At 38.3% G+C, this 27825-nt stretch overlaps 1 protein-coding gene across 17 annotated transcripts in view; it reads left to right on the top strand.

Moving 5' to 3' along the window:
• PTPRF (protein tyrosine phosphatase receptor type F) overlaps positions 1-27825 on the top strand; it is a 606212-nt gene that overhangs the window by 448236 nt on the left and 130151 nt on the right. For all 17 annotated transcript variants that reach the window (XM_067467927.1, XM_060773314.2, XM_067467925.1 and 14 more), the window contains one exon: positions 20411-20599. In XM_067467927.1, the coding sequence (XP_067324028.1) occupies positions 20411-20599 (189 nt within the window). The remainder of the gene's footprint in view (positions 1-20410; positions 20600-27825) is intronic.

The raw sequence follows: 27825 nt of genomic DNA, 5'->3' as shown, positions 1-27825 counted from the left end.
GTCTTTGTACATCATATAGTCAATGAACTTCACTCAAAATGCTAATGAAAACTTCTCTGGTTGCCTGTGTTCCGCCATTTGCTACATCATATGAGTATCTAAAAGGAAACGATGGAAGTGATTCATACTTCTAAGTACTTTTAAGTAAAGGGTATGTGACAGTTTCCCCTCTGATCTTCGATCTGGATTCCACTAAGGATCTTGATTTTCTACTCAGAAGAATTTAGATACAGGCATTTTGGTTTTGATTCAGAACTTTTTTATGAACTGTTCTTCATGTGCTTCAAAGTTTAGAATGTGACTTAAATGACTGTGTACATGAAAGATTAAGTTAAATCAAGGGCAGAACAATTAAGGTGTGTAATAATTGTGCATCAAAGTTCAGAATGTGCCTTAAATGACTGTGTGCATGAAAGATGAAGTTAAATCAAGGACAGAGCAATTAAGTTTTGTAATAATTGAAAGAGGAAATGAATTGTCTTTAATTTGGCATAAATCCCAAACACTGCTACTTAGGCTGTGGGGAATTCTGCACCTATTTATAATTGACTAAACCCAAGAATGAGAGTTAGCATGGTGTAGTTTTTTGAGTGTTGGAATATGACTCTAAAGACCAGAGTTCAAATCCTCATTTGGCCAGGTGACCTTAGGCAACTCACATTTTCTCAGCCTCAGAAAGAGGCAGAAGCAAACCCTCTTTGAACAAATCTTGCCAGTTACAGTGTTCCCTCACTTATCCGGGGGTTCCATTACAGGACCGCCCACGATAAGTGAAAATCCACGAAGTAGGGATGCCATATTAATTTTAATATTTATACATTATTTTATATTTTTATATATTATTTTCTTACCCACTCTTCCTTACCTACCTCCTGGCCCATCCCAAGGGCACCTACCTGCCTCCCTGGCCTTCATAGAGCCTCCAGAACCATGCAGGCGGCAGCAGGCCAGGGAAACAGGTCTTCCCCACCATGCCTCAGGCCACCGCACTTCTAGAGTCCCTGGCCTCCACTGCACATAAATATTTAATATTTTTATTAATATTTTCAAAAACTCGCAAAACAGCAAGTCTGCTAAAAGCAAACCGCGAAGTAGCAAGGGAACAATGTACACCCCATTATAGGTTCACACTAGGCTAACCATAATTCAGAAATGACTTGAAGGTACGCAGCAACAAGATCCAATAATACAGGGCTTTTTTCATCCCCAGAATTAGGGCAAGTGTTTCTGATCTAAATAATGCTGTATATATAGGTACACATCTTCCTTCCATGAGGTCTAACCTACATTGGATGTTTTTAGACATCAACATACCTCATAAGGAATAATGTACCATTACATCCTCATAATTCATTACCACTGACATTTGGTAATGGATGGGATGGCAATGGCAACCACAACTATACAAGTGTAGAAAACTGTGTAACTACTTGTTGTAGAAATGACACAACCCTTTTCCATTAAACTTCTCTTAGGTCTTCAATTTACCAGATAAGTATGTCAGACAGATTAGTCTGTTGACAAAGGCTTCTCATTAGACTCTAGTGTGTGCTCAATATGACCAAACAGGACAGACAGTATTTTAAATTTTGACAGAATAAAAGAAAAGGAGATTTTTTTTATGACATTTGGAGGAGAATCAGTTCAAACACTGTGAAGTAAAGGAAAATGTGGAATGTATTCCAATATTCATTCATCAGTCCTCACATATAAGTACAGAATGATGGACAGTGGTTTCTAGGTATCAACCCTAGTGGCTCCTTAGTAAGTAATACGCCAATGGGGGGGGGGGGGGAAGCATAATGCTTCATTGAAAAGTAGCATTAACTTACATGGTGTTGGACCACGAAACAGATGAGTTGTTGGATATCCCTGGTTTCCTTCATTTGTAAAATCCCATCACATTTTAAATCTTCTATGTGTAAAAGGGAGGAATATGTCATAATGGGATAATGGGGCTTGCAGAATTGAATTAATATTACTCATAATTTGCGCATGCTTTCTCAGAGTGGCAACGGCTGACTAAATTGGAGCAGTTACATCCATTATGGGTATACACCAGGCTTGGGCAAACTGTTCAGATCAGGCTGTTAGGAATTGTGGGAGTTGAAGTCCAAAACACCTGGAGGGCTGAAGTTTGCCCACGCCTGGTATACACTGAGTAACAAAAGCCCCAGTGCTTCTTATAAAATAGGTCACCTGAGCAATGATACAGTTGCCTACAGTATTGATGATATGTGCCCAGCAAATTCATGCAAGAAACAGTCCGTGTTGTGCCAGTCTACCTGCAAGGTTACAGTACGATTATCTCCTATGACATTTCTACTGTAATTTATCACCCTGCAGTCCAATTCATATGAAGCCAATTCATTCATAATGACCCAGTGTGTAGCAAGATGTGTGCATGTTCACTTTTTAAATGTGAGGCAGTCATGAAAAGTCAGGTTGGAAAGAGTATTATGACTCTTTTGATTCTACATCTTAAACTGGTGTTTTTTGGAGCGCCCTGATCAGACTCCTTGCTTTGGGTGTATTTTGCCACAAGCGGAAGCAAAAACACAAATCCCCAAGAAGCTAGAATATTTTCAAGATGTTTCTTTTCTAATTTCAGAATCAGATATATACTGATAGTGCATAATATCTCCTAACTTTATTTATCTGCAGTATTTATATTCTGCCCTTCTCACCTCGCAGGGGACTCAGGGCGGATTACAATGTGCACATATATGGCAAATATTCAATGTCAAAGACACACAACAGATATAGACAAACAATCAGAAGCTATTTAACTTTTCTGGCCGCCAGGAGAGCTGTCGCTTTCATCGTCCATCTGCGACACTGATGAAGTACTTCCGCATTCCCCGCATGCTTTTGCTGGAGTGCTTTGCTGGAGTCTTTTTTATGGCCTCGTAAATTAGTTAAATTAGCCTCCCCACACATAGGTGGCACCTAATTTTCCTACTTGACAGATGTAACTGTCTTTCGGGTTGCAAAGGTCAACAACAAGCTACACAATTGGTTGGAAGTTCACTCTGACCTGGGCTGGCTTTGAACTCATGACCTTATAGTCAGAAGTAATCTTAATGCAGCTGACACTCAGGCAGCTGTGCCAGGCAGCTGTGCCACAGTTTGTTGAAATGTACATGGAAATAATTTAGGGACATCATCATTGAATAGTATGATTAAGACCTCTGTGACAACATATAGCTAAAGAAGAGCCCTTTTCTACTTGTTCCCTGAAATAGGAAATAATCTGAAGGTTCAGATTGGGCGGGGGGGGGGGGGGATAAAATCCTGGCTTTTTTTAGTGTGCGTTTATGTCTCCATATGTGTTCATTTTCCCTTCATTATGAGACTTCAAGCCTGTAACATCAGTTGAAGTACAGGAATTACAATTTCTGAAGTATTATATAGATATTGTGACTGTTCTGGTATGTTGGCTTTTTATTGATGCAGAAAAGGGAAAGAAACAGCCTGATTTGAACGTTCTGATGTGATTCCATTACCAAGTGGCAGCTTTTAGGGGCGGTCGGGGGGGGGGGGGGAGAGAATCATGAGGGATGCATTTTAAAGCCCTGGGTAGAATTACTAGCCACAGCTTTTAAGAATGTATGTTTAGAAAAAGGTGGGTGGTGTTTCACTGCTGTGAATAGATGATTAAGCTGCAGTACTTACCATCTATGTAAAAAAAAAAAAAGACATCCCATTAAAGTTTGATCAATTACATCAAACCAATATTATAAAGCATCACTTGTCAAGACTGTTATTTTATTTATGCTTGTATCCAGATCATTGGCTTTCCATTGGCTTGTCTGCCTGCTTTGACTAGGTCATTTTGGCAAGGTGATGAATGCAGCCAAGTTCCCATGCCTAAATTTCAACAAGAGTTGCAAGATCAATGTTACTACAGTTTTTTTACTCTTACAATTCAGGAGATTTACCGTATATAGTTGAGTATGAGCCGAGTTTTTCCAGCCCTTTTTTAGTCTGAAAATGTCCCCCTCAGCTTACACTCAAGTCAATGTTACAGTATTTATTATTTTACTCTATTATTATTATTATTATTATTATTATTATTATTACATTTATTATTTTACTGTATTTATTATTATGTGTACATTATTTTAATCTATTATTTTTGTTATTACATTTATTATTTGACTCCATTATTGTTGTTATTATTACATTTCCATTATTTTACTCTATTATTATTATAGTTATTATTTTACTCTATTATTATTGGAAAAATACATAAGCAAATTTACATTGAAGAAGGTTAGAATAATGGTTTAATTGGAGTTGGGCAGTCTTAAATTACAGTTTTATATTCAAAAACATTTAACCTACTGTTGCCTCAGTTAAGGTAATTTTATTGGTATCTATTTTTATTTTGAAATTTACCAGTAGTTGCTACATTTCCCACCCTCGGCTTATACTTGAGTCAATACGTTTTCCTAGTTCTTTGTGATATATATTTTTTTAACTTTAAATAGTATAATGATATTGATTTTTTTCTGAATCATGACCCTTAACCTGTTTCAGAAATGTTGTCACGGGAAAATCAGAATCTTGATATTTTGTATTTTATCACTTGATAAGCAAGCTTCAAAAAATAGTCAAAATATTATATTATATCTTGGTGAGTTGACGCAGTCAGACTTTGCTGGATGGGGTGATATTCTGAAAACACAGGTTCGCAATGCTGGGGTTCCTGGGTGGAAATCTGATCTGGTACACTAGCTATACCAATATTTTGAGAAAATAGATATGGCAGATACCTACACATGATTAGATTGATATAGTACTTTCCTGGAGCTGCTTTAAACTAGTATTCAATAACTTTAGCTTCAAAGTTGTATGGCGTATTTGTTGAGGGTATTGTAATCATGTCCTCCCATTTTTGAGACAATTTTGCTTTTTCCAAGTCATCTCAAAGTGCTACTATAAAACATTTAAATATTTTAAATTAATACAGTAGTTTAATATGCTTGGTATATAAGAAGAAATGAACCTAAAACATTTGATGACGTTCACATAAAATGAATGCACACTTTCTGTGAAAGAGCTGCATGCTACTACATGCAATCCAACTCCTGTAAATGCATAGATATGGCTCCTCCAACTAGACTGATGAGTTAATAGGATGGGAATATTGCTGCCTCTAGATATTATCTGAAAGTCCTCCTCATTAGCTATGGTGATCAAGGCTGTTGAGTCTTCCAGTCCTATATCAGCTGGAGGGCTATGTGATTCTGACCCTTGGACTAAACTAAACAAATGAGGGCACAACCTCTGAGGATGCCTGCATAGATGCAGGTGAAACTTCAGGAGAGAATGCTTCTGGAACATGACCATGCAGCCCAAAAAACAACCCAGTGATTCCAGCCATAAAAGCCTTCAACAGTACATTAAACCAGGGCACTTTTTTGTTGCCCCCATAGAAGCCAGGATTTGTGAAGCAAGACTTAAGGATTTGGGCAGCAAACACAACTTCCATTAGCTGGTTGCACTAGCACCAACATATATTTCATTCTTGTATTACCACGATTTCCCCAAATCGTGTCTTAACATTCAGAGTGAATGCAGCCAATCAAATTCATACTGAGTTGACCATTTGAATTGGTCATTTCCAGCTAATTCTCTAAACCACCAGATGACATCATGCTGAATTTGCAATGTGATGCATTCATGGGATAGCTATACTCTTGCCTATTATAGATATGGGAAATAGCAATTTCTATATGATGTGGCTGAATGGTGTTTAGAGAAATCATTTACTAGGTGAACATTATCAACACAACCTAAATTGCATTTTAATATCAAATATGTCAATTTTTGTGTTAATTCGATAATGGTATCATACATTTCATGTTAATTTCTGGGAACAAAAGAAAACTCAATGTGTTCTGACCCTTTCGGAGACAGCAGGTGGCTCTAAATCTGCTTTCCTACATCCTCCCCGCAGCATGAAGCCGAAACAGATTTTAAATCCAATGGAGTGACAGCATCAATGTGTGATGTCAATATGGGGCCAAACTTTCAGATATTCAGAAGATTGATGCTGTCAGATTAATGTATTTCCTGCGCCATTTTTCATGCATTGAGAATAAACCAGACTCAAATGGATCAAAATCAATGTTCCATTAATTTTAATAGCAAGTTACATTAATGATATATGGAAATGCCTTATTGATCATGTTTCTAAAAATGAAAATCTCTATACTATTGTATATTGCACCAGTACAAGTGAGTAAGTTTGGAAATCCATGATGTTTTAGCAGAAGATTTGGAAAATATATGTGGAAAAATCTTTCATTTGGTACAAACTCAGTCTGTTTTGCTTTGACTTTCAAACGCTAGTTTTTCTCACAATTGTGTAGCCATAAAGAGATTACATTTCAGTTCCTTCATAGTTAGATGTCCCCACTGAGGATGGCATATTTTCAAATCCTGCTTTGTGTCCCATTCTGGGTGGCAGGAAAAGCCAGCTCTAGCTTGATTTAGTGTTCAGTTTGTAGTGGCAATCACTCTTGAGACTGTATCGAACAGTTTTGTCATTTTGGCAACAGATGTATCCAACTTTTGACAAGTAACAACACTGAGGGTGTGAAAATGCTATGAAGCTAAATTGTCCACAATTATCTTGTTGTCTGTTTGTAACCTTGAATAGAGGAAAGTTGCACTTTTCTTGAAAGATCCTTTCTCTTTAGACACACTGCTAAAGCATTGAAAATTTCCAACTACAACTGCATCTGCCAGGACATTCCCTCATACAGTGTTGTCAGTTATGCAGTGGTACATTTTAAATAGATGCTCAGTGTGGTAGTTCCTACAGCGCCGTCTCCCAAGGAGACATCAAATAGCTAACCAATATGTTAATCATTTATCCTCATCAACACACTCTACGTGGGGTTGCCTCTGAAGACTGCCCGGAAGCTCCAACTAGTCCAATGCTTGGCAGCCAGGTTGCTCATCAAAGTGGGGTACAGGGAGTGTACAACGCCCTTGCTGCGCCAGCTCCACTGGCTGCCGATTAGCTTCCAAGCCCAATGCAAAGTGCTCGCTTTGTCCTATAAAGCCCTAAACGGTTCTGGCCCAGTTAACTTGTCCGAACATATATCCCGCTACAATCTAGCTAGGACCCTAAGATCATCTGGGGAGGCCCTGCTCGTTGTCCCCTCATCATCGCAATCGCGTTTGGTGGGGACAAGGGACAGGGACTTTTCTGTGGTAGCCCCTCAGCTGTGGAAGTCCCTCCCAAGCGAAACTAGATCAGCTCCATCCCTCCTGACCTTTCGGAAACAAGCGAAATCCTGGCTATGGGATCAGGCCTTTGGAGACTAGGCTGACTTGCTGGCAAAGCATCGGCTTTAATGGACTTGACAGACTGCTTTTAGGACACTGACTTAAATCGGCAACTGTTTGACCGTTGGAATGCTTTTATATTGTTTTTATACTGTTTTATTTAAATTGTATATTTATTCTTTTGGTTGTGGGCACCATTGTGTGCCGGCTGTTAGCCACCCTGAGTCCCTCTGCGGAGGTCAAGATAGGATGGGTTACAAATGATATCATCCCTACTAATCCAAAGGTCCTGTTGTTCTGTCCTACAACACTGTCCACTACATCAATGCTCTATGGGTTCCTACATAATGAAAAACAGAGGCAAACTATCCTTTCCACCATCACTGCTTAGAGTTATCTGGGATTAGTTAATTTCAATAATTGATCTATGATATCTGGTAATAGGGATAATAGAAGCTATCTCGTCATTGAGATACTTTCTTCATTGTGTAGATTGTGATGATTATGACTTTGGCTACGTAAATAATAGTTGGACTGAACTCCCTGAAGGGAGGAGCTAATGGAATAGAAATTTGATTAGTTGGATTCCTAATCTCAAGAGGGTGAAAAGCCACAGGTCTAGTATTTCAGGTGATAGTTTGTCAAAAGATGATTGCCCTCTGATGTTTACACTTGGAACTCATAAAATAACTGTTTGATAGTTGTTATACAATTAAAGCAAAGAATTGTAAGAAATTTGTTGAGCGAGAGGATTAGCAGATGGTATTCATTTACATATTGTAGCTCACACTTGGAACTTGATATAACTTGATAGTTTGTAATTACTTGGTTAATGTGGATTATTCTGAATGAAAATGAATTGCAAAACAGAAAGAGCGAACTGATCAGTCATGTAGTTCAGCAGTGCAAGTTTTGAACTTCTCTGTTGGCCTGGTAAGGGAATGCTATAATTAATTAAATAATACTAAAATTAACATCAAAAGCACAGATACAGATAATAACAGAGAACCAAAGAAAAAGTAAAGTATGTCAAAATTGAATTCCTTAAGTGGCACCTTGAGAAAATGGTTGATGCTAGGCAGTATATAAAAGGCAGAAAAATGTAAGCGAAAATCCTTGTGGAGAGAAAAGAAAATGTTAAGAACACAGGGTTTAGATATCTGGAAACTGATGCCGTAGAATTTGGAGATTCAGTTTAAACTTAACATGAATAAAGGCTATATGTACACTGCCAAATAAAGTAGTTTGAACTGCATTATATGGTCAGTGTAGAACCATATAATGCAATTTGAATGGCATTGAACTGCATTATATTGATGGCACTGCAGAACTAGAACTCCCTAAGAGCTATAAAATGATTTACCCAGTATTTCACTTCAGCTTGCTCAAGCCAGCACCGGAGAGCAGCCAATGACACCCAGTCAAGCCCCCTCCCCCAGCCATCATGATAGAGGACAACCAACACTATGAGGTAGCGGAAATCCTAGATTCCAGGATCTGGAAAAACACTCTACAGTGCCCTCCCATCTGAACCAATTACTAGAACCTTCAGTAGTTCACTGCGATGCTTGTAACAACCATTTTACAGATAAAATCTCTTGCATAAGAACTGACTTATACACTGTCATTAGATCAGAGGTCCACAACAAGGTGTTCAGCAACTCAGTGAGTGAGATTACACTGGATCAGTTTCAGTTTGTGAGTGCTATATATGTGGACAAGCTGCCTTCTTGATCCTTGCCCCTCTTGACTGGTTGCCCGGGGAAATTTGATCTCAAATACAACAAATTACTAATGCATCTCTCAGGGAGGGTAACTTTCTATACTGTTTAAAAAAAGCAATAGGTAGACCACTGCTAAAACAAAACCCTCCCTGGATCCACTGTATCTTCTTAGGGTAATTACAAACCAGTGTCCAACCTTCCTTTTTTGAGCAAGGTGATTGAGAAGGCAGTTGCCCTCCAACTCCAGGCTGTTTTTGGATGACACACACTTCGTTGACCCATGTCAGACTGGTTTCACAGCAGGATACGAAGTTGAGAGTGCTATGGTCGCCTTAGTAGATTATCTGCATCTTAACACTGAAAGGGGGTGTGCGTCCCTGTTAGTGCTTCTAGACCTCTCAGCGGCTTTTGATACCATCGACCATTGTATCCCTTTGGAGTGACTGCAAATCGAAGTCATTGTGTTGCAGTGGTCCCAGTGATACCTCTCAGGCAGATTACAAATGATGTTGCTTTGGGATAGCTGCTTTTTTAAAAAACGAGCTGTTATATGGCACCCCACAAGATGCCATTCTATCTACAATGCTTTTTGAAATTTACTTGAAACCCCTGGGAGAGATCATCCAGAGGCATGGGGAGGGGTGTTATCAGTATGCTGATAATACCCAAAGATATTTCTCCATGCCTTCAAAAATAGCCTCAGCTAAGGATAGTGTGTCTCCTCTGAATAAATGCCTGAAGGAGGTAATGGACTAGACAAAGAAAAGCAAATTCAAACTGAATCCAGACAAAACAGAGGTGCTTGCCATCAAGGATCCTAATCTGGGGATGTTGGTGCATCAACCAGTAATGGATGGAGTTGCACTCCCCCTAAAGGCTGTGTTTGCATCTTTGGAGTGCTCCTGGATCCATCTTTCCAAATGTCAGCCCAATTTGATGCAACAGTCAGGAGTGCTTTCTATCAGCTTTGGCTGATACGCCAGCTGCTCTCCTTCCTTGATTTGGAGGACCTAAAAATGGTGGTGCATGCGCTGGTAACCTGGAGGTTGGACTTCTGCAATTCACATTACATTGGGCTACCTTTGTATCAAGTTCAGAAACTACAGCTGGTCCAAAATACAGCAGCCAGATTGGTTACATGAATATCCAGGAGTAAGCATATTATATCTATAGCAAAGTCACTCCACTGGCTGCCTATTAGCTTCTGGAAAAAGTATAAGGTGTTTGTTTTGACATTTAAAACTTTACATGGTTTGGTCCAGATTACCTACAGAATTTCCATCTCCTGTACAATCCACCCCACACACTTAGGTCATCTGGGGGGCATCTACTCCAGCCTGCCAAAACCTGATTGGTAACCACCACCCAGAGGACCTTTTCATCATCCGCCCCAAGACTGTAGAACAACCTGCCAGAAGAGCTCCAACAGCTAAATGAGCTGTCATAATGTAGAACACATTTGAAGGCCTATGTCTTCCAACAGGGCTACCCAACCAGTTTTAATCATGAATTTTGAACTCATGTCCTGTGTTTTAATCTTTGTTCTGTGTATTTCAATATGAATTTTATAGAAATGTGTTCTAATATGTATCTTTTATAGAAAAATATTTTAATATGTGCATTTATAGAATCTTTACAATGATTATGTGTTTTAACTATGTCGTAACCTGCTTTAAACCATGAGGAGAAGCGGGTAAGAAATAGTCACATCTGCCAGATATTCAGACAATCAACACAAATGTAACAAAATAATGTGAAGGTATTTGTATAGAAATAAGGCAGTCTTTCCCAGTGTGGTGTCCTAATATGATCAGTGGTAAGGGATAATTAAAAATATTGGAAGGACACTAAATTGGAGAAATGAGAGAACAAGCAATGCACACAAGGATAGAGGATAGCCTATCCACAAACATGAAGCTGCATTGCATACTTTTGAATCCATTATTCTGTCAAACCCAACCTTTATCCATGGTACATTATTATGTGAAAGTAAAGATCGGAGATTTTCTGTTGTTTACCTTGATTGTGGAACATCATCTCTATGGAGATTTAAGTGGCATTATTGTTACATTCATTTTCACGTCAGGTCAAAACCCCTTTGTTTGCTCAGGCATTTTAAAATGGTTTATGAACAGTGAGTAGCAAGTGGTACAGCTGTCTCTCTCTCACACACACACACACACATATATATATTCTGCCCTTTTGTTGTAATTTGTTGTGCTTTTACTAAGCTTTTTTTTTAATAAAAAATACATTTTTGTAAATCACCCTCATATAACTAGATGAAAGGCCTGCATAAACATTTAAATAGATAGATAAACACAATAAACATATCTCTATTATTGGAGTTGCATTGTTTGCTGTATGGTGCCATATCCAATCTAGTTTCTAATGCTTTCCCTTAGGTTAGGTTAGGATTCATCCCTTTTATTTCAGAACATTATGACTTCTTTGCTAGGGCAACCAGTGATCTAACACTCAGATTATATTGTTGATGACAGTATGACCAGAACAAGATGCTGCATTAGAAGAGCACTAGACTATTATAGCATGAGTCGCCTCTTATCATTCATTCCTAGTATCCAGCAAATTGGTTTATACTAGGGGCACTTCAAAAAAAATTAAACTATATTCCCTGTAAATAGGCTTGTATTCATTCTTTGGGTATGCCAACTTTTCCTCTATTTTGTGGGGTGTTTTTCTTTCTTTTTTAAATGCAAGAAGCATTCAGAAGTTTGGGCTGACTAAGATGCTTTTTTTCTGAACAGTTATGCTCCAGGTACTCTTCAGGTGCCAAATATTTGTTTATGTTCTGTTCTTCTCTGTTGTTTCATGTGGTTAAATTCCTTAGAGAGGATCCTCTTAAAAGCTTCTTATTTAACTCAGAATGGAGCGTTTTGAAATGCTGTAGCTTCCATATGTCCCTCTGGAGTGCCACATCACAATCGGCTGGCAAGACTGTCATTAGAAGCTGCTACCTATTTGTATTTCTTTCTGTTGCTATGAGTAACCTGAATTATTTGTCTTCCTTTGCCAAATTGCTTTAGAAGTCCTTGCTTTATGGACCTCATAAAACATTGTGTGCCGTTGCAGTATGTTTAGCTTTGGCAGGAGCAGGCCCTCACTTGTTCTACCTGGGGCAGTGGGACATCACCCTTATATGCACTGAAATTGTTTCCCATTTTATTGCACTTCCTTGGCACATTTTGCTGTGATTTATGTATTTTTTTAAAAAAAAACAAACAGAAAACATGAGATACCTTTAGAACAATACAGAGTATGAGATTCGTGTCACAGATTTATTCTAACATGGGTTGTCAACCACTTCGATGCCCAGAATGTTGTCTTAAACTTTTCCACAGCTGATAATCCACATTATTTTTTTGAACTGGATTATATGAGTCTTCACTGCCATATCATCCAGTTTAAAGCAGATAATATGAATTTTATATTGCAGTGTAAAATGGGCCTGAGTTTGTGGGAGGGTTTCACCTCTTTTAGGTGTTTTAATTTTAACTTTTGTACTCCAAGTTGTTTTGAGTCAATTAAGAATAAAAGCAGGATAGAAATAAAATAAATTAAAATATAAATAAATTTGTTTATCCTGTCTTGGTTGAACAGAAGCATCATGTCACCAATTAAAGCCTATATATTCAAGAAACAGAAGCATTGGAGTATAGTGCGTGTTGGAGTCATAGAAACTGGAGCACCCCAGTAACAGATGTCACACAAAATGTTATAAATGGTCTTGTTTACTTATTTAAAACATACGTCATTTTCTTTTTAAATGCTCAAAGTTATACAAAGTCACATAATCTGTATGCAAACAATGAAAACAACAGAAAGCAAACTGTAAGTGAAAAAGGCAATGGTAGTAACATGCCAACTCAATTAAAATGCTTCATTACCAAACATTCAAAAAGTCCTTGGCGGACAGAAATACAGGGTTAGTCAAAATGCATAGGCCAATAAGCCATTCAATTGAATGGCTTATTGGCCTATGCATTTTGACTAACCCTGTACTTCAACCTGTATAGACTATGGAGGCATAATTAAGAATGTGTATATTTATGTGCCTTTAAGTCAGCTGTCAGCATGGCAAACTTACAACCTTCATAGAGTTTTTTTTTATAAGGAATATTCAAAGGTGGCTTGCTATTACCTTCTTCTGGATTGTAGCCTAAAACACCTGGTTTTTGTTGATAGTCCAAGTACTATATTATTCAATAACTTTAGTTCTATACAAAAGGGTTATATAGAATCTATTTTTGGTGTGTGGTAGAACAATGGACTCCACTGAGTGTCGGTACACAACAGAAATACAAAGGGCACATAATTATTCTATTCTAGATGTGCATATCTTTTTCTGCTGGCTTTTGTTGAGTCAGGATAATGAGCAGCAATGATATCTTCTCCTCCTATCAGTCTGTTGCTTGATCTCTGACATAAGGCAATGTGCTGGTCCCAACTAAAGTAGACCTGATGCAGCAATGAAATATACGTAACCATTGACTTGCTATTTATAAGTTAATTCCATAGATCTATTTTAGTTGGAATTTTTTTAATAGTTATAGATAGCTCTCTGAATTTTTTTTCCTCAGCGTCCCTGCCACTGTGACATGATACTGTTTCTCATTATTTATTCTTTCCATATTTTGTTTCTTAGTTCTCCCCTTTCTTCTTTTAAGACTCATTGAAAGAGAATGCTAGTGGAACTGACTTTTTTTTCTTTGCTGCCACTGCATCCCACAGTTAGATTGAACATGTGGGGGTTATCGTTTCACTGCAGTAGAAAAAAAGTACTTTCCCACACAAATGGATGAATGGAACCACCATCTTAACCTAGTTTCCTTGCAGACTATTGTGAAAAGCAGCATCAGAAAAATATTTCCGTCATACAATTTTTACAGGGAAGTTATTAGTTTTAATTTTTGAAGGCAAGGTGGTAGGCACATAGCCAATTTTTTCCCTTTCACATTTGGTTCTTTCTTTAATTCTCTTTCACCCTGATTGCTTAAGTACTCCTAACGATTTTCCTTATTCTGATGCATATCCATTCCAGTCAATATACAGATCTGTTGATCATTATGTTGTAATTTATTATTTCTTTGTAATAACCTGAAGTGTATTAAGCAGTGAGCCTGCCAGCTTGTTTTGTGATAGTTATTTATTTTATGTATTTTATCTTTCCTAATGTACTTAAAGATTTTTCCTAGATTTTTTCCCCTGACACTGCATAATCTCAGATTGCTGATATCCAATGGTCTTCAAATTGACATGCATATCACTTTTTTCATAACCATAACCCCAGCTTTTGTAGTATATGCACATAATATGCATTTGAGGATTACAAGAGTAGCAGGATTGTTTCTGAATCTAAAAGGCCAAAATATATAACTGCTTCTCAGAGTCAGGAATCTACCTCGATCTTGTGTCCAATATGGTAAACTGTAAATTTGCAAAAAGTGAATCAAACCTCAGATATTTTTTATTTCCAGAGATTACTAAAAGATTCCTAAGAATTTGGAGGAAAAAACTAGATCATTAAGGAGTGTGATTCCCATAAGAACTGTTTAGGGAAAGATGGTGATTTATTCCGTTACTTTGTTTATGTTCAGGAGGCTCCTCCCATAGTCAAAACTCATAAGAAATAGAGGATAGCATGAGAGTTCCATCGAAAAATGAGCTCAATGTTTGTGTGTGTGAATTCTCTTCCACCCCAAAAACCCACCAGTCCTCCAACTTGTTTATGGTGTGTGGTCCACAGAAACGTTTTGAGTAGCAAATGGGGCAGACTTACCAACTGTTTAAAGCAGTATGGAGAGGGATTTTGTATCACTTTAAAGACTAATTGACACAATCTCTAGGGTACAACAAGATCACTGTGTACTGATATTCCAGACTAACATGGCTATATATTTGAATTCTACATCAGTTTAATGCAGTGCTGTTCAAACTTACTGTCCACCAACTGGTGCCAGTCCATGAGTCATTGATTGCCATCCCAAGTAAGCTAACATTTGTGCCATCTCAAGTATGCACAAATGTTGCACTAGTCCCTGGCACATTGGAGAAACTGTAGCCCATAACATCAGATAAGCAGGAAAGTACTTAAAAGGATTCTGAATAGATGACCTCTATCAGTGTAGAGAAGTTTAGGATGACTATCTCGTTTTTCTCAGACGTGCAGAGTAATATCTTCTCTCCCTTTCTCTTGACTTCCTGTCTCTGTGACCTGAACACTTGGCCTTTCTTCACAAAACAAATCTAAATGGATTTTTGTGATTGAGGCAAAACGCTGCAGAGGTAGCCATTTGTAATGACCTGCAAAACTACCTTGTGACTTCTATACCTGGGTCAAAACAATTTGACATTTGTAACATCATAGTGTGATGCATTTTGACTGAGATTTTCTATTAATGAAAATGAAGAAACTCATTTGATAGAACATACAGTTAAATAGCCAGGTTGGGGTAATCAATTAGATTGGAAATATAGCCTCATTCCACAATCAATATTGCAAGAACCATCTTCACAAGTTCTTATAAATTACATTAGAGATATTTTTTTTAAAAAAAAAAATCCCATGTCAGTATAAAAATATTCATTTAGGGTATAATTATTACATTCCTCCGGCCCCTCTTCATTTTTTTTCTTTCAGAATTCTAGCCCAAATGAGTGACTGCAATAGCAAACTATTTTGAACAGAATGTGGTTACCTGTCCTCTTCATTTGGCATTCCAAGTCAGATTTTCAGACGATTGTCCATCCGCCATATATTTATCAAGTGAAGCAGTGTAAACAATTGCCACATTTTAAAATATATGGTTCTCCAATTAGTATTGTAGGTGCTTCAACATACATTACATTACTTTTTCTAAGTGGTGCTATTTAAAATATTAGTGAGTTCCCAAGGCCAATCGTGGTAGTAAAGACTGGAAAAGTCAACTTGGGGAAGTTTCACTTTACCATCCCCAGCCTGTTAAAAAGTCAGTGTAAGTAACTACTACGAAGACATGTATTTTAGGCAAGTTTTATATTTGAAATGTTTATGTTACGTCATAATCTTATATGTAGCCGTGGATTCTATGGGTAAGTTTTGATAAGAGATATGCACTCTGCATGGTGGTTCTGCTGATGAGTTCCCAGTAAATGCACGCTTAACTGGCTGCCTCTTTGCTTAGAATATTTTCTCCCCCAACCTGGGTTTAGGGGTTTCATTGGATCACTTGGGAGGATTTGGTCTCCCTGGATTAACTGCCTGTTTATATTGCAAGCAGCAAGGTGCAGCTGTAATTCAAGCACACTTGGCTAGTTGAAAGAGAGTGGATTTTGTTTGCAATTCTTTGTGTCTGCTTTTCAGGCTAAGCTGTGTCTCATGATACTCTTGTGTACCTCTGCTTTTGTTTCATTTTCAAATTGTAGAGGAGTGTGTGTTTTAGTTGTATCAGTGTGCCTTGTTTTTGTCACTGAATGCTAGACTCTGGTGTCTTTCCAGTTAAGCTCTGTGTACCTTTTGTCTTTGAAACTCAATAGAAACCAAAAAAAAATTTAAGTAGTTTTTGGTGGTACCTTCTACACAAAAAGCCTTTTATGTTTCCTGGTGAAGAGGAGGTTTCTGGGGAGGCCAGATTGGGAGACACAAAATGGCTAAGGCTCTTATTAAAGCTCTAGTTGCTTTTTTGTTTCTTTAGAAATTTCTGTAGAAAATTGTTGATTCCCCACCATAGCCTCTTACTTTTTGAACACAGAAAGCCAGATTCCAGCCCATTGTGTTTCCCCATGCTGTTGAATTCTAAGGTGGAAATGAGGAGTCTGTGTTTGGATGTTTCACATGATATCTGGGAAAGCTGTTTAGCTCCAATATCTGTACAGTCCAGCTTTGTTTTGTACATGGGCTGGTCATCCATTGATAGAAAAATGAGAAGACGACCGGTGTGAGAATCCTGCAAGGTCTGACAGGATTATGCAAATCATGACCACATAAATTGAATATGGACAATTAATATATATTGAACATTTTTATTTTGATAGCTTGGAGGCCGTGATCTTGTGTCATAACATAAATTGAAAGAAATTGAGATACAAGAAATGATGTACTGGATGGGGAAAGGGGGATTTGGATGGTGAATTATAGAACTGACATTATAAATAATGTTTGTTCCTGACACTGATGCTATGGGCTTATTATGTGTTAAAATCTATGGTTCTACTGTGACACCTTTCTGTATATGCTTCTTTGTGCCATGATAGCTGCAAAGAATAAGGCTTCTTGAAAGCAACATTTGTGGTCTCAAATGCTTGAAGAAAAAGTTGGTTATTCAGTGGCATATGGCTCTGCATATGCTTAGAGATGCTCCTTTTTGCTAGTTAAAAAGTCATGTTCCCTCTTTAGAGGAAAATGTAAGGCAACTTAGAATAATTCCAGTATACAGTTTACGATAGTATAGACATCCGTTTTGTCTTTTGGATTTCTACGGCTGTGGCACTCCAGGCCAATACCTATGACCACACCACCACACAAGAGTCAAGAATATAAGCAAACAATTTATTGTAGAAACACATTAAAAGTATTGGGGGGGGGGGGGGAACAGGAATAAAGAAAGTAGATGTATAACTCAAAAAGGTTTAGCAGTAGATGATAATCAAAACAGTAATCCAAATGTCTCATGCAGATCCCAAGGTAACACAAGAGTCAAGAAATAGCCAAAAAGTCACAAGTACAGCAGAAGGCCAGAAACAAAAGTTATACTTAGTAAAAATTGAGCAGGAATATAGAAACAAAAACAGAATACTTCCATGAAACTTAAATCCAAAACCTTGATTTGAAACAAGAACCAGAAAACTCAGGCCTAGTTTCTCATATGTACGCTATGTTGCCTGAACGAACTCTTAGGTAAACAACTTGCTAAGTAATAGAGGTACCCATGAAGTCATGTTTTTCCCCATGAAATCTCCCCAACTTTCCCATGTAATCGCTCAGACCTACGATGCCCATTTTCTGCTCTGATCAGTAAATTAAAACCTTTGTTCGTCTCCATAAATCCAGGTGTTTTCTCCTGAGAGCCTTCTGTATCACTTATCTCTTCGCCTGACTCCTTATCAATACAATACAATACAAAACTTTATTATGGTCACTGACCAGCACAAAGCGGGGCACAAGCGCCCTGGGAGGGGAAGTACAGCTCCCCAATGAAGTTTCTGGCTCCTCTGACTGACCTTGAAGCCCTGCATTTTCTGAGTCAGATTTCTCGCAGAGAAAAGCATCATTCCCCTGACTTGAATCTTCATCACTTCAATCCCACAATTCTCTTTAAATCATCAGTGGACCCATCAGCCTAAGGAGTCCCAGGCTGATCTCCAACAGTTGGCCCTAAACAGTGAACAATACCATATCTTCTAAAACATCCAGCCTGGTCCCAAACATTTTCTTGAATTGCAACTTCAATTTTTACAACCAGACTTACCACTGAGTAGACCAGCAGATCTAGACAGTGCAGGTTGGAAGGCTATTCATAAAGGATATTGGGGGGTGGGGGTGGTGAAAAAATCTCTTCTACAAAAGAAGGAAAGTGCATCCTAACTATTTACTCCTGTTTTTTAAAATTGGGAAGGGCTCCATGGTGACTAAATTTTCAGAAGAATAGAGACAGACCCATCTGATTGTATATCAAGTCTTCTAAGATACAGAGGGCTGCTTATGCTTCTGAGCTGCAACGTCTATCTTCCCTCCAGGATAAGACTTACAGATGCTCTCCGAAGTGGGGGTTTGTATGCAATCAGAACCCCTTTTTAAGAATAGATGACAAAGTTCATAGGTTGGATGAATGTAGCTGGTGCTTTTTTGTACTAGTTCCCATATTGACAAGGGTGTCCATTTTCCTGTGCTGAATAGGTCAGATCTTCCTCACCCAACCTATGAACTTTATTGATATACACTCAGCTGTGTCTGTCTCCATTAGCTGATGGGGCATGTGAAAACTTTATTTGCATTTCCTTTGAGTGCCACATCTGTTAATATCTCTGCATGATCAGTGAGGCTGTACGTTTGTAGTATCAACTCTTTTGTTTTATTTCATCAAATCCCATTTAGTTGGGAGCTTGATAAGTGAGAACATTCAGCATATTGCAGGCTTTCTAAAGACTCTAGTTTAAATGTTGTGTCAGGAGCAACTTGAGAAATTGCAAGTTGCTTCTGGTGTGAGGGAATTGGCCGTCTGCAAGGATGTTGCCCAGGAGATGCCCAGATGTTTTGCTATCCTGTAGGAGGCTTCTCTCATGTCCCCACATGAAAAGCTGGAGCTGATAGATGGAAGCTCACCCCGCTCCCTGGATTCAAACCGCCGACCTTTCAGTCAGCAGTCCTGCTGACACAAGGGTTTAACCTATTGTGTCACCGGGGGCTCCTAACTATATACTGTAAAAGCACAAGTTTACCTTACCCATCTGCAATAATATTCCCCATCACATAAATATCCAGGTTAAAAGGTCAACTAAACTAAAGATATCTAAAGATAACTAAAGATAGTTTCTGGTTTTGTTTAAACATCTGCAAACAAGGACCATGTGAGAACAAATGAAGTCCTAATGCTTTAAGAAGCCTGTGTTCTGGCACTTTCTCTGTATGTTTGTCTGTTTGATGGCTGTTCACATTTCAAAACGGTAGATCTTCCTTTAGATTTTGAGAAAATGAACCCTGCTTGGTTTTGGTTTGCTGAAAGACTGTTCTAGAGCATTCCAGGTTTTTCTGCAATGCAAACATCTTAGGGGGCTGGGGCATACTTGTCTGTAAGAGTAATACAGCTGGTGTAGATAGAATTACTCTATTGTAGAATATATTTTGTTTTCTTAAAAAAAAAACCTTGTTCATCATAGTGACACTTTCATCTCATAATAGAGGAATAAGCCACGGCAGGGTGTGCATTGCTCATTTTCTGCATGCCTCAGGTACCTTCAACTGCCTGGGAACATTTCTGGCAGCTTTCTAATGTGCACCCTGGCATGGATTGGTGCAATTACTCTGGCTTGTTAATTTTATATTCATTTGGTTCCTATAGTCTTTTAATAATCATATCTGCTGTTGGAAGAGCAGAGCAACATGGGGACATGTGCAATGAAAAATACTTGCCAAATATTTGAACTGTCTTCATTGTTAAAGGGCACATGCAGAAATACAATGAATAACTGTTGCATTATGTACAGATATACAGCTCCCTGTCCAGGATCGAGATGAGGAAGCTAGCTCTGGCAGCTCACCAGATGAAAAATCTGTGCTTTGTGCTGAATGGCTGGAGTTTTCACCATGGCAAACTGGCTTTCTGTTGCTGGAATGTTTCCAATTATCTCTCAATAACATGATTCTTTGTTGTGCTTTCTTGCAGAGAACCAGATCCCCTCTGGCTTTCCAACCATAGACATGGGCCCACAGCTCAAGGTGGTAGAAAAGGCCCGCACCGCTACAATGCTCTGTGCTGCCAGCGGCAACCCTGACCCTGAGATTTCCTGGTTCAAAGACTTCCTTCCTGTGGACACAGCTGCTAGCAATGGGAGAATTAAACAGCTCCGTTCAGGTAAAAGGCTTCTCATTTTCTGGCGGCTCAGTCTTTCTCTACTATATAAGATATCACTTCAACTCCGCTGTGGGTTTTCTGCCTCTTTGAAACTGGAATGCGGAGGGCCTAAGGCGACCCAACCTCTTCCTCTGTCCCAAACACTTTGCTAGTTGCGCTACATTGAAAAACAGGTTAAAGAAAACCAAGGTTGTGATTCATGAATAAAGATTTTACTCAGTTGGTTCATGGTCAAAGATAACATATAAAGGTTTTGGAGACATTCTCAATTTATTTTTTACCAGAATCAAATACCAAATAATAATAAATCATAATAAACTTTATTTACACCCTGCCACCATCTCCCTGAAGGGACTTGGGGCAGCTAACATGAGGCCAAGCCCAAGAATTACAATAAGACAAAATAGAATACATACAACAAACAATAACATCAAATAAAATGTGACTAAATAACCAAATAATACAATAAAGTAATGACAATAACATAATAACATATAGTATAAAGTGAAAAATTAAACAAGGCGAGCTGGGCCAAATGCAAAGGGTAAAATTATAAACCCCCTGGGTGAGATAGATAAATAGAATGGTGTGTCTAGTGGGAGACTCGGGTAGGATATAAGCAATAAGGTTTCTTCACTGAGAGAATAGATAAAGTGCATCAGAAGGACAAAGACCTTTCAAATGAACTGCCAGCGTACATTGATACCAACTTGCCACTTCTGAAGTTTCATGTGGTACCCTCCCCTGCCCCCCATCCTGCCACCTCAATGATGTGATGGTACATTGAACTTGATAACCTGTTGCACATGAATAATTGGAAATGAAGTTGAAATTCCATTGAAGTCCCATATCCATCATGGACCAAAGTTATTTCAAGGATGAGTAATGTTAGGATTCTACAGCACTTAGCCAGTTAAAATACAGAGTCTATAAATCATTAATAATTTAAATATATTAGTCTGGCTTCTTATTACTCGAAGGGGAATTAAACATTTCAAGGATTCCATTATGTTCAACTCAAGTGCATCCCCTTAGTAATAAAAGCTTCTTGATGTAAAACTGCTGTTTCTACAGGGTTATGGAGTCTTGCTGTGAATGATTGATATTTTGACTAGAGTATATGCCTCATTCAAGGGAGCCTATATACCCATAAACCAGCCTGCAATTACAACTAGCATCCAAAACCACTGCTTCATATGCCTTGAGAGCAATGTAAAATGTGTGTAGGTAGTGGTCTGGCTCCTAGTTTAGTCTGCAGCAGGCTTTGCTTGAGTTTATAACTAGCCCCATACTGACATCTGTTAGACCTCAATCTTGCACTTGGCTCTCCCCATATTGAGCAGGGAAGGCTAATTGCATGGATACATTTACAGTGTATGTAATTTCACAGTAACCTTTAGCTTAATCTCGAGATGCTTACACTGAAAGAAAATATCACCCTTGATAATTTGACATGAAAGGCACTAAGCATGCAGCACTAGCAAAGTGCATTCGTGGATGCTTGCTCTTATTAAATCAGAATTTGCATCTAGCAGGATTTGCAGGTGAGCAGGGAAAGCCTTAAGCAAATGCTCAACAACATTCACATCATGTGCACTTGGTTGCTGCTGAGCAAGCTTTGGGGTGAAACCTAAGATTAAAAACAAAACGTGTTCAGCACTACCTTTACGGCCAAAGTTTACATTGCTCTATTTTTTTTCCATCATTACAAGCAGTATCTCAAATCACTGTTGTAGAGCTCCTTACTTGTTGTAGAATATATGTGAGTTTCCAAGGTTAGAAATCAATGTGTAACAAATCTTCTGCAGTCCTGAGAGATAACTGATTAGACTATGCAGTAAATGAGGTTTATAGACTTCCATATATACTATGCTCAGAAGAGAGCTGCAGGGTTATTATTTGTAGAGGTGGCATTGAAGTCATTTTAATGATGAACTAAGTCTCATTAATTTTGAGGAAAGTAACTTTCAGACAGATGTGAATAGGAGCACAGTCAAAGAATCTAACATTGTCTTCTTATCAAAAATGAAGTCTGAACTGCAGCTCTTGATCTCTGCATGAAATAGGCAATATTACTACTGCTGAGCTGTGTTAGACTTCAGCTTTTCCAGACCCCTTTTATTTGTTTGTTTCTATATATAGTCTCAAGGGAAAGGTGGGATAAGAAAGAAAGAAAATTTGTTTCCCCAAAACTCAAGCTGTCTCTAGAATAGACGGAGTTCCTTCTATAGCAGTGGTTCTCAACCTGTGGATCCCCAGGTGTTTTGGCCTACAACTTCCAGAAATCCCAGCCAGTTTACCAGCGGTTAGGTTTTCTGGGAGTTAAAGGCCAGACATCTGGGGACCCACAGGTTGAGAATCACTTCTCTATATCTTGTTGAATGAATAATATTTACAATGCTGTATAAAATGGAAATGCCAAGAGCACTTGGTAGACAGGGCCTGTGATGCAACTGAAAAATGCTTTGTCTGGCCCAGTTGCTTTTATGTGGCATCTTATAAAACCAGCAGTTTATTCCATTAATAATATAATATAATATAATATAAAGTTATTTAGAAGCTAACTATGTACCATATCCCTCAAGGTCTAGAACAATCATGTTGGTCTTTAACATGGAAAGGATCCTTGGCCATCCTAAAATTTTGTACATTTTGCTCATGAAAATAGGAAGGAAAATCAACATTATGTATGCTTCTTGTCTAGTGTTAACAACAAACCCATCTCATTACAGACTTTATTGTTATAAAGAAAAGTCACAAATAAATTACTTTATAATAGCAAATGTGCCCATTTCCTAATCTCACATGTGAACAGGATAACAAATAACTACTACCATACTGTGTTCAGGGGCAAATTCAGGTTTAAAATATTTTTATTTAATTGCTTTAATTATATGTCTTGCACTCACTTTAATAAAAATATGACTTAATGTTTTAAAAAAGCTATTGTGGCTTCCATCTCTTCCTATGTAGTCCTGTATTGATTTTACAAGGCTGGACAGGACAATTTGTAAACAATTCCAGCTGCTTTCCAGAATAAAATTGTTATAAATGCTTTATCATAAAATGCTAAACTGCCTTCAGACAAACCAGCATAGGAACAGCAGGTTGATTTAACTGGGTATAGTTCATCTTAGGCTGTACATACGCAATTTAAAGTTGATTAAAGATGAGTGAGATTAAATACCTGGGAGCTTTGAAAGCATGCATGTATGGCACTGTGTTAAGTTTTCTCAATGGTGTTAAGCATTCATTTTAAAATATAACACAGCTATGGTAGGATTATGGTAGGGGCATGGATTCCACTCCATAATATACTTTATTGCCTGTTCTTCAAGCCAAGGCAAAATAACTAGGAATAGAGAACTAGAAGAGTTTTGGCAATATTGTCCCTCTGTTCCCATTTTATTGGTGTTGTAAAGCTTTAGGGTTGTTAATTGTTTTTATTTCTGCGATGTCAGTACCCCGCTTGATGTGCAAGCTACTGTTCATAAAACAATGCTGTCAAATACAATAAAAGCTTATCAAAGTTTAACTGATGAAACTGTTTGTGGAGGAAGATGTGGCAGTGCCTATATCAATGTAATGATGTTAGTTAACATCCAAGATACAGAGGAGGCAGTTACACTGAGTTAAAAAGTTAATATCAAAATGAGAGTACGTACACACACTGAAGTTGAAACAGTGTGCAATGAGACCATTTATTTCATCAAAACAAGAAAAGTGGTGTTGAGACTATTTTTTAATTAGTACTTAGGTGTTTGACCATTATAAATTGAGATACAAATTAAATTTTCCAGTATGCTCAGGTCACTTCAGTTATTCCATTTTGCAAGTTAAAAAACCAATCAGGAATCTTATAAGCAAGTCAGAATATTAAGTCAAGGTTAGGACAAAGCAGGAAGTCATGGTTAATTACTGGTTGTGTATTCATTCATTTCCTGGATTGCCACAGCAAAGAAGACCCTCTTGCACATCTTTTTGCAGTCTATTGCCCTGAGTAGACACAAAGGAGGATCTATAAAGCAGAGTTCAGTCCAACCTCTAAACTATTGAGGTCCCAAGCCATGTAGTGCCTTCAATGTCATTGGGAGCACCTTCAACGTAGACTGTCAGCAGTCTAGCTACTGTGTTTTTGCACTAACTGCAGCTTCCCAGTTGTCTTTCAGGGTAGCCCCATGCAAGGTGTTTTGAAATAATCCAGTTGACAGGTTACTAATACATGAATCACAATAACTAGGGCATCTCTGTCCAAGAAGGGTTGTAGTCTTGTGGACCAGCTAGTTCTCTTGTGTGTTGCATACCAAAGAATCCATTTCATCCCCCAGTTACAGAGGCGAGTTTAGGAGTCCTCTCAAGCTACTTGCTTTCTTAGGGAAACCATTCAAGACCCTGGCCTAAAAACTACCAGGTTGCGGAGTCTCCATCTTACCAGTTTCAGTTAATGGGCTTTCATCCAACCCATGATGGCATCCAAGTACTTGCACAGAACCAATGAGAGTGTCATCACTATACTAATGGCAACCCACTCTAAAACCCTTACCTTTTTCAATGGCTTCACATTGTTATGAAATAACATAGGGGCAAAATTGAACCTTCTGTTATTTTACAGCTTAGTACCCATAAGGCTGACCAGGGACCCTCAAGGAAGTCTTTTCTGTAGTGCCTCCTACTCTCAGAGTGCAGCACAAGTCCAATAAAATACTGTGATTGATGTTATCAAAACTCACTGAGAGATCCAAAGGGGTAGTGCCTTCCCATCAGTTACCCAGAGAATCTGAATCTGTGTCAATAGCACACTGACCTAAATCCAGATTAAAATGGATACAGATAACCAATTTACTTCAAAAATGTTTTATAAATTGGCCAACTGCCAGATATTCCTGCACATTGCCTGAAAAGAGGATATTAACAATGGAATTATAGTTCTCACATACCTCTGTAGATAACACCATAGGGTTTAGAAATCTTGTGGAACAGCACACGTGTTGCAGTGAAAGGTAAAATTATACAGGCTTTGTGTCATGATGCAGTAGTATCTTGATAGCCAAAGAGCTATTTTGGTCTGATAAATTGCCCAGTTGTTCCTGTTGGTTGTAGAACTTTTCATACCAATGTTTTTAACAATATTATTATATCTAAAGCTATCTTATGAGGAAAACCAAACCTTGATTATCCTGCTATTTCTATGAATTCTGGAGCTGTGTGGTATAGGCAAGCATATTACATTCAAGGTTGCACAATATCCCATGTTCCTGTAATTGGTTCAGATCCAGCATAAATGTTCATTGATTTCCACATATTTTTGGCTTTCAGTAAGTGGTTCGAGAACTGGGTCTCACAGGAAACTGCCTTCTCTCTGGTCCTTATGTATTTTCTACACCAGTGGTTCTCAACCTGTGGGGCCCAGGTGTTTTGGCCTACAACTCCCAGAAATCCCAGCCAGTTTACCAGCTGTTAGGGTTTCTGGGAGTTGAAGGCCAAAACATCTGGGGACCCACACATTGAGAATCACTGGTCTACACTGATTTCCAATGGTTCCCCGAGATCTTCTGTAGGAGTTTTGCTTGGTCCTCACTAGAGATGCTGGAGTTTGAACTCAAAATCTTCTGAATGTAAAGCATGTTCTTCTCCTCTTAATAAGTCTATTACTGAATAGAATGCCAAATGAACTTGTCTCTAGAACTAGACAAAGTTTAGTCTTCTGAACTCTGTCCATATTGAAAGTATACGCCTTTGGAATTATGACCTGGGGGAATACCATAAACTTTCCTTTAGTGACATATAGCAAACAGGGATTCTAATCATCATCATGGAAGCCTTCTGGAAAATTCCATTTTAATTCTCTTAGTGCCACATTCTCTGCAAATGTCTGTGTATACCAGCTTTTCCAAGTAAACCTTCTTTCCTTATTTCAGAGCTCTGGCTGTGGCAAGAGTTATCTTAATACTGTCAGATCTAAAGATTGAGTTTTAATGCAAAAGAAAATGAGTCAGCTATACTTTAGGGAATCCATTCTTTGTGTGTGCTGTATTTTTAGCTTTATGTAGACATTTTCATATAGAGTTTTCAGTGACTCCATCGATACACTTAGGATTCGCTTCAGATGTGCTTGGGAATAAAAAAAAACAGTGTTGTTTTCCCTAGCCAAGGATTTGCTTCAGATCTGCTTGGGAATAGTAAAAAACAGTGTTGTTTTCCCTAGCCAAGAAGCTAGAAGGATTCCTGGGCTCTATGGTAGAGGAGTTTATTGTCAATTAGCTAAAAGAATGGGAGTGAGCATGTTAGTTAGGATTGCACATTTTTAATTATAGTAATAATTGGGAGACCGGGTAGAAAAGTGAGCACTCAGCAAATTTTTCTATTGGGCATGAAGCAATAACCTTCTTGTCAGTATAGCCTGCGAGCCATGCAGGCTTCCGTGATGAGAATTGTTCTATCAAGGGGAAGGGAATGGGTCGTTAGAAAAACAGATAAATAGGAAACAGATTTATTGTGGCAGAGATTACCCACAACTGTAGCAATGGCGTGAGCCTTCCTGACGCTTCAGTCATCTGTGGAGCAAAGCATCAGCAAATATAAACCAACCATAAAGCGAAAATGGAGTAATGTCATCTTGGCTGTGAAGAATGTTAAATGAAGCAGCTGGAACTGCTCCTTCTGATTAAAAGCTAGGGCTACTGCCTGAAGGAACGGCAGGAGGAGAAAGTGGAAGAGATAACAAGTGTAAATATTTTAATTACTCTTTAAGAGGCAAGTTAAACATGCTTAAAATCTGCCTTCTTTGTATTTACAGAAACTCTTTGAGTGTCTTTCTTTGTTTCCCATTGGGTGATCAGTGCTGTGGATAATGGAATGTGGGGAGCAGTTAATCTCAGATACACAGCACTCGTATGCTTACTGGTATTTATTGATCAATACACGGAACATGATTTGACGCTCTGTGTCCTGTTTAACCCTCTCTTTCTGTCTGTTTAAACTCCCCAGTTTTCTTTGGTAAGTGCTTGGTGTTCAGATGTGCAAAATCTGCATCAAACCAACACATACCATGAACTGCCTACAAATTAGGTCTGCATGAATCTCCCTGCCCTTACTAACAGCCTTCATTTGCACAAAATAAGACCAAGGGGACAAAACTGGGGATCAAAATGGTTTGCTGTCAGATTACATGTGCAGGTCTCATTCTGTATATCAGGACCGTGCTAACAATAATCTTCAGAACTGAG

The sequence above is a fragment of the Anolis sagrei genome, chromosome 4 (genome assembly GCF_037176765.1).
Source record: "Anolis sagrei isolate rAnoSag1 chromosome 4, rAnoSag1.mat, whole genome shotgun sequence".
NCBI classification, from domain to species: Eukaryota; Metazoa; Chordata; class Lepidosauria; order Squamata; family Dactyloidae; genus Anolis; species Anolis sagrei.
This window is presented reverse-complemented; position numbering and strand designations above follow the sequence as displayed.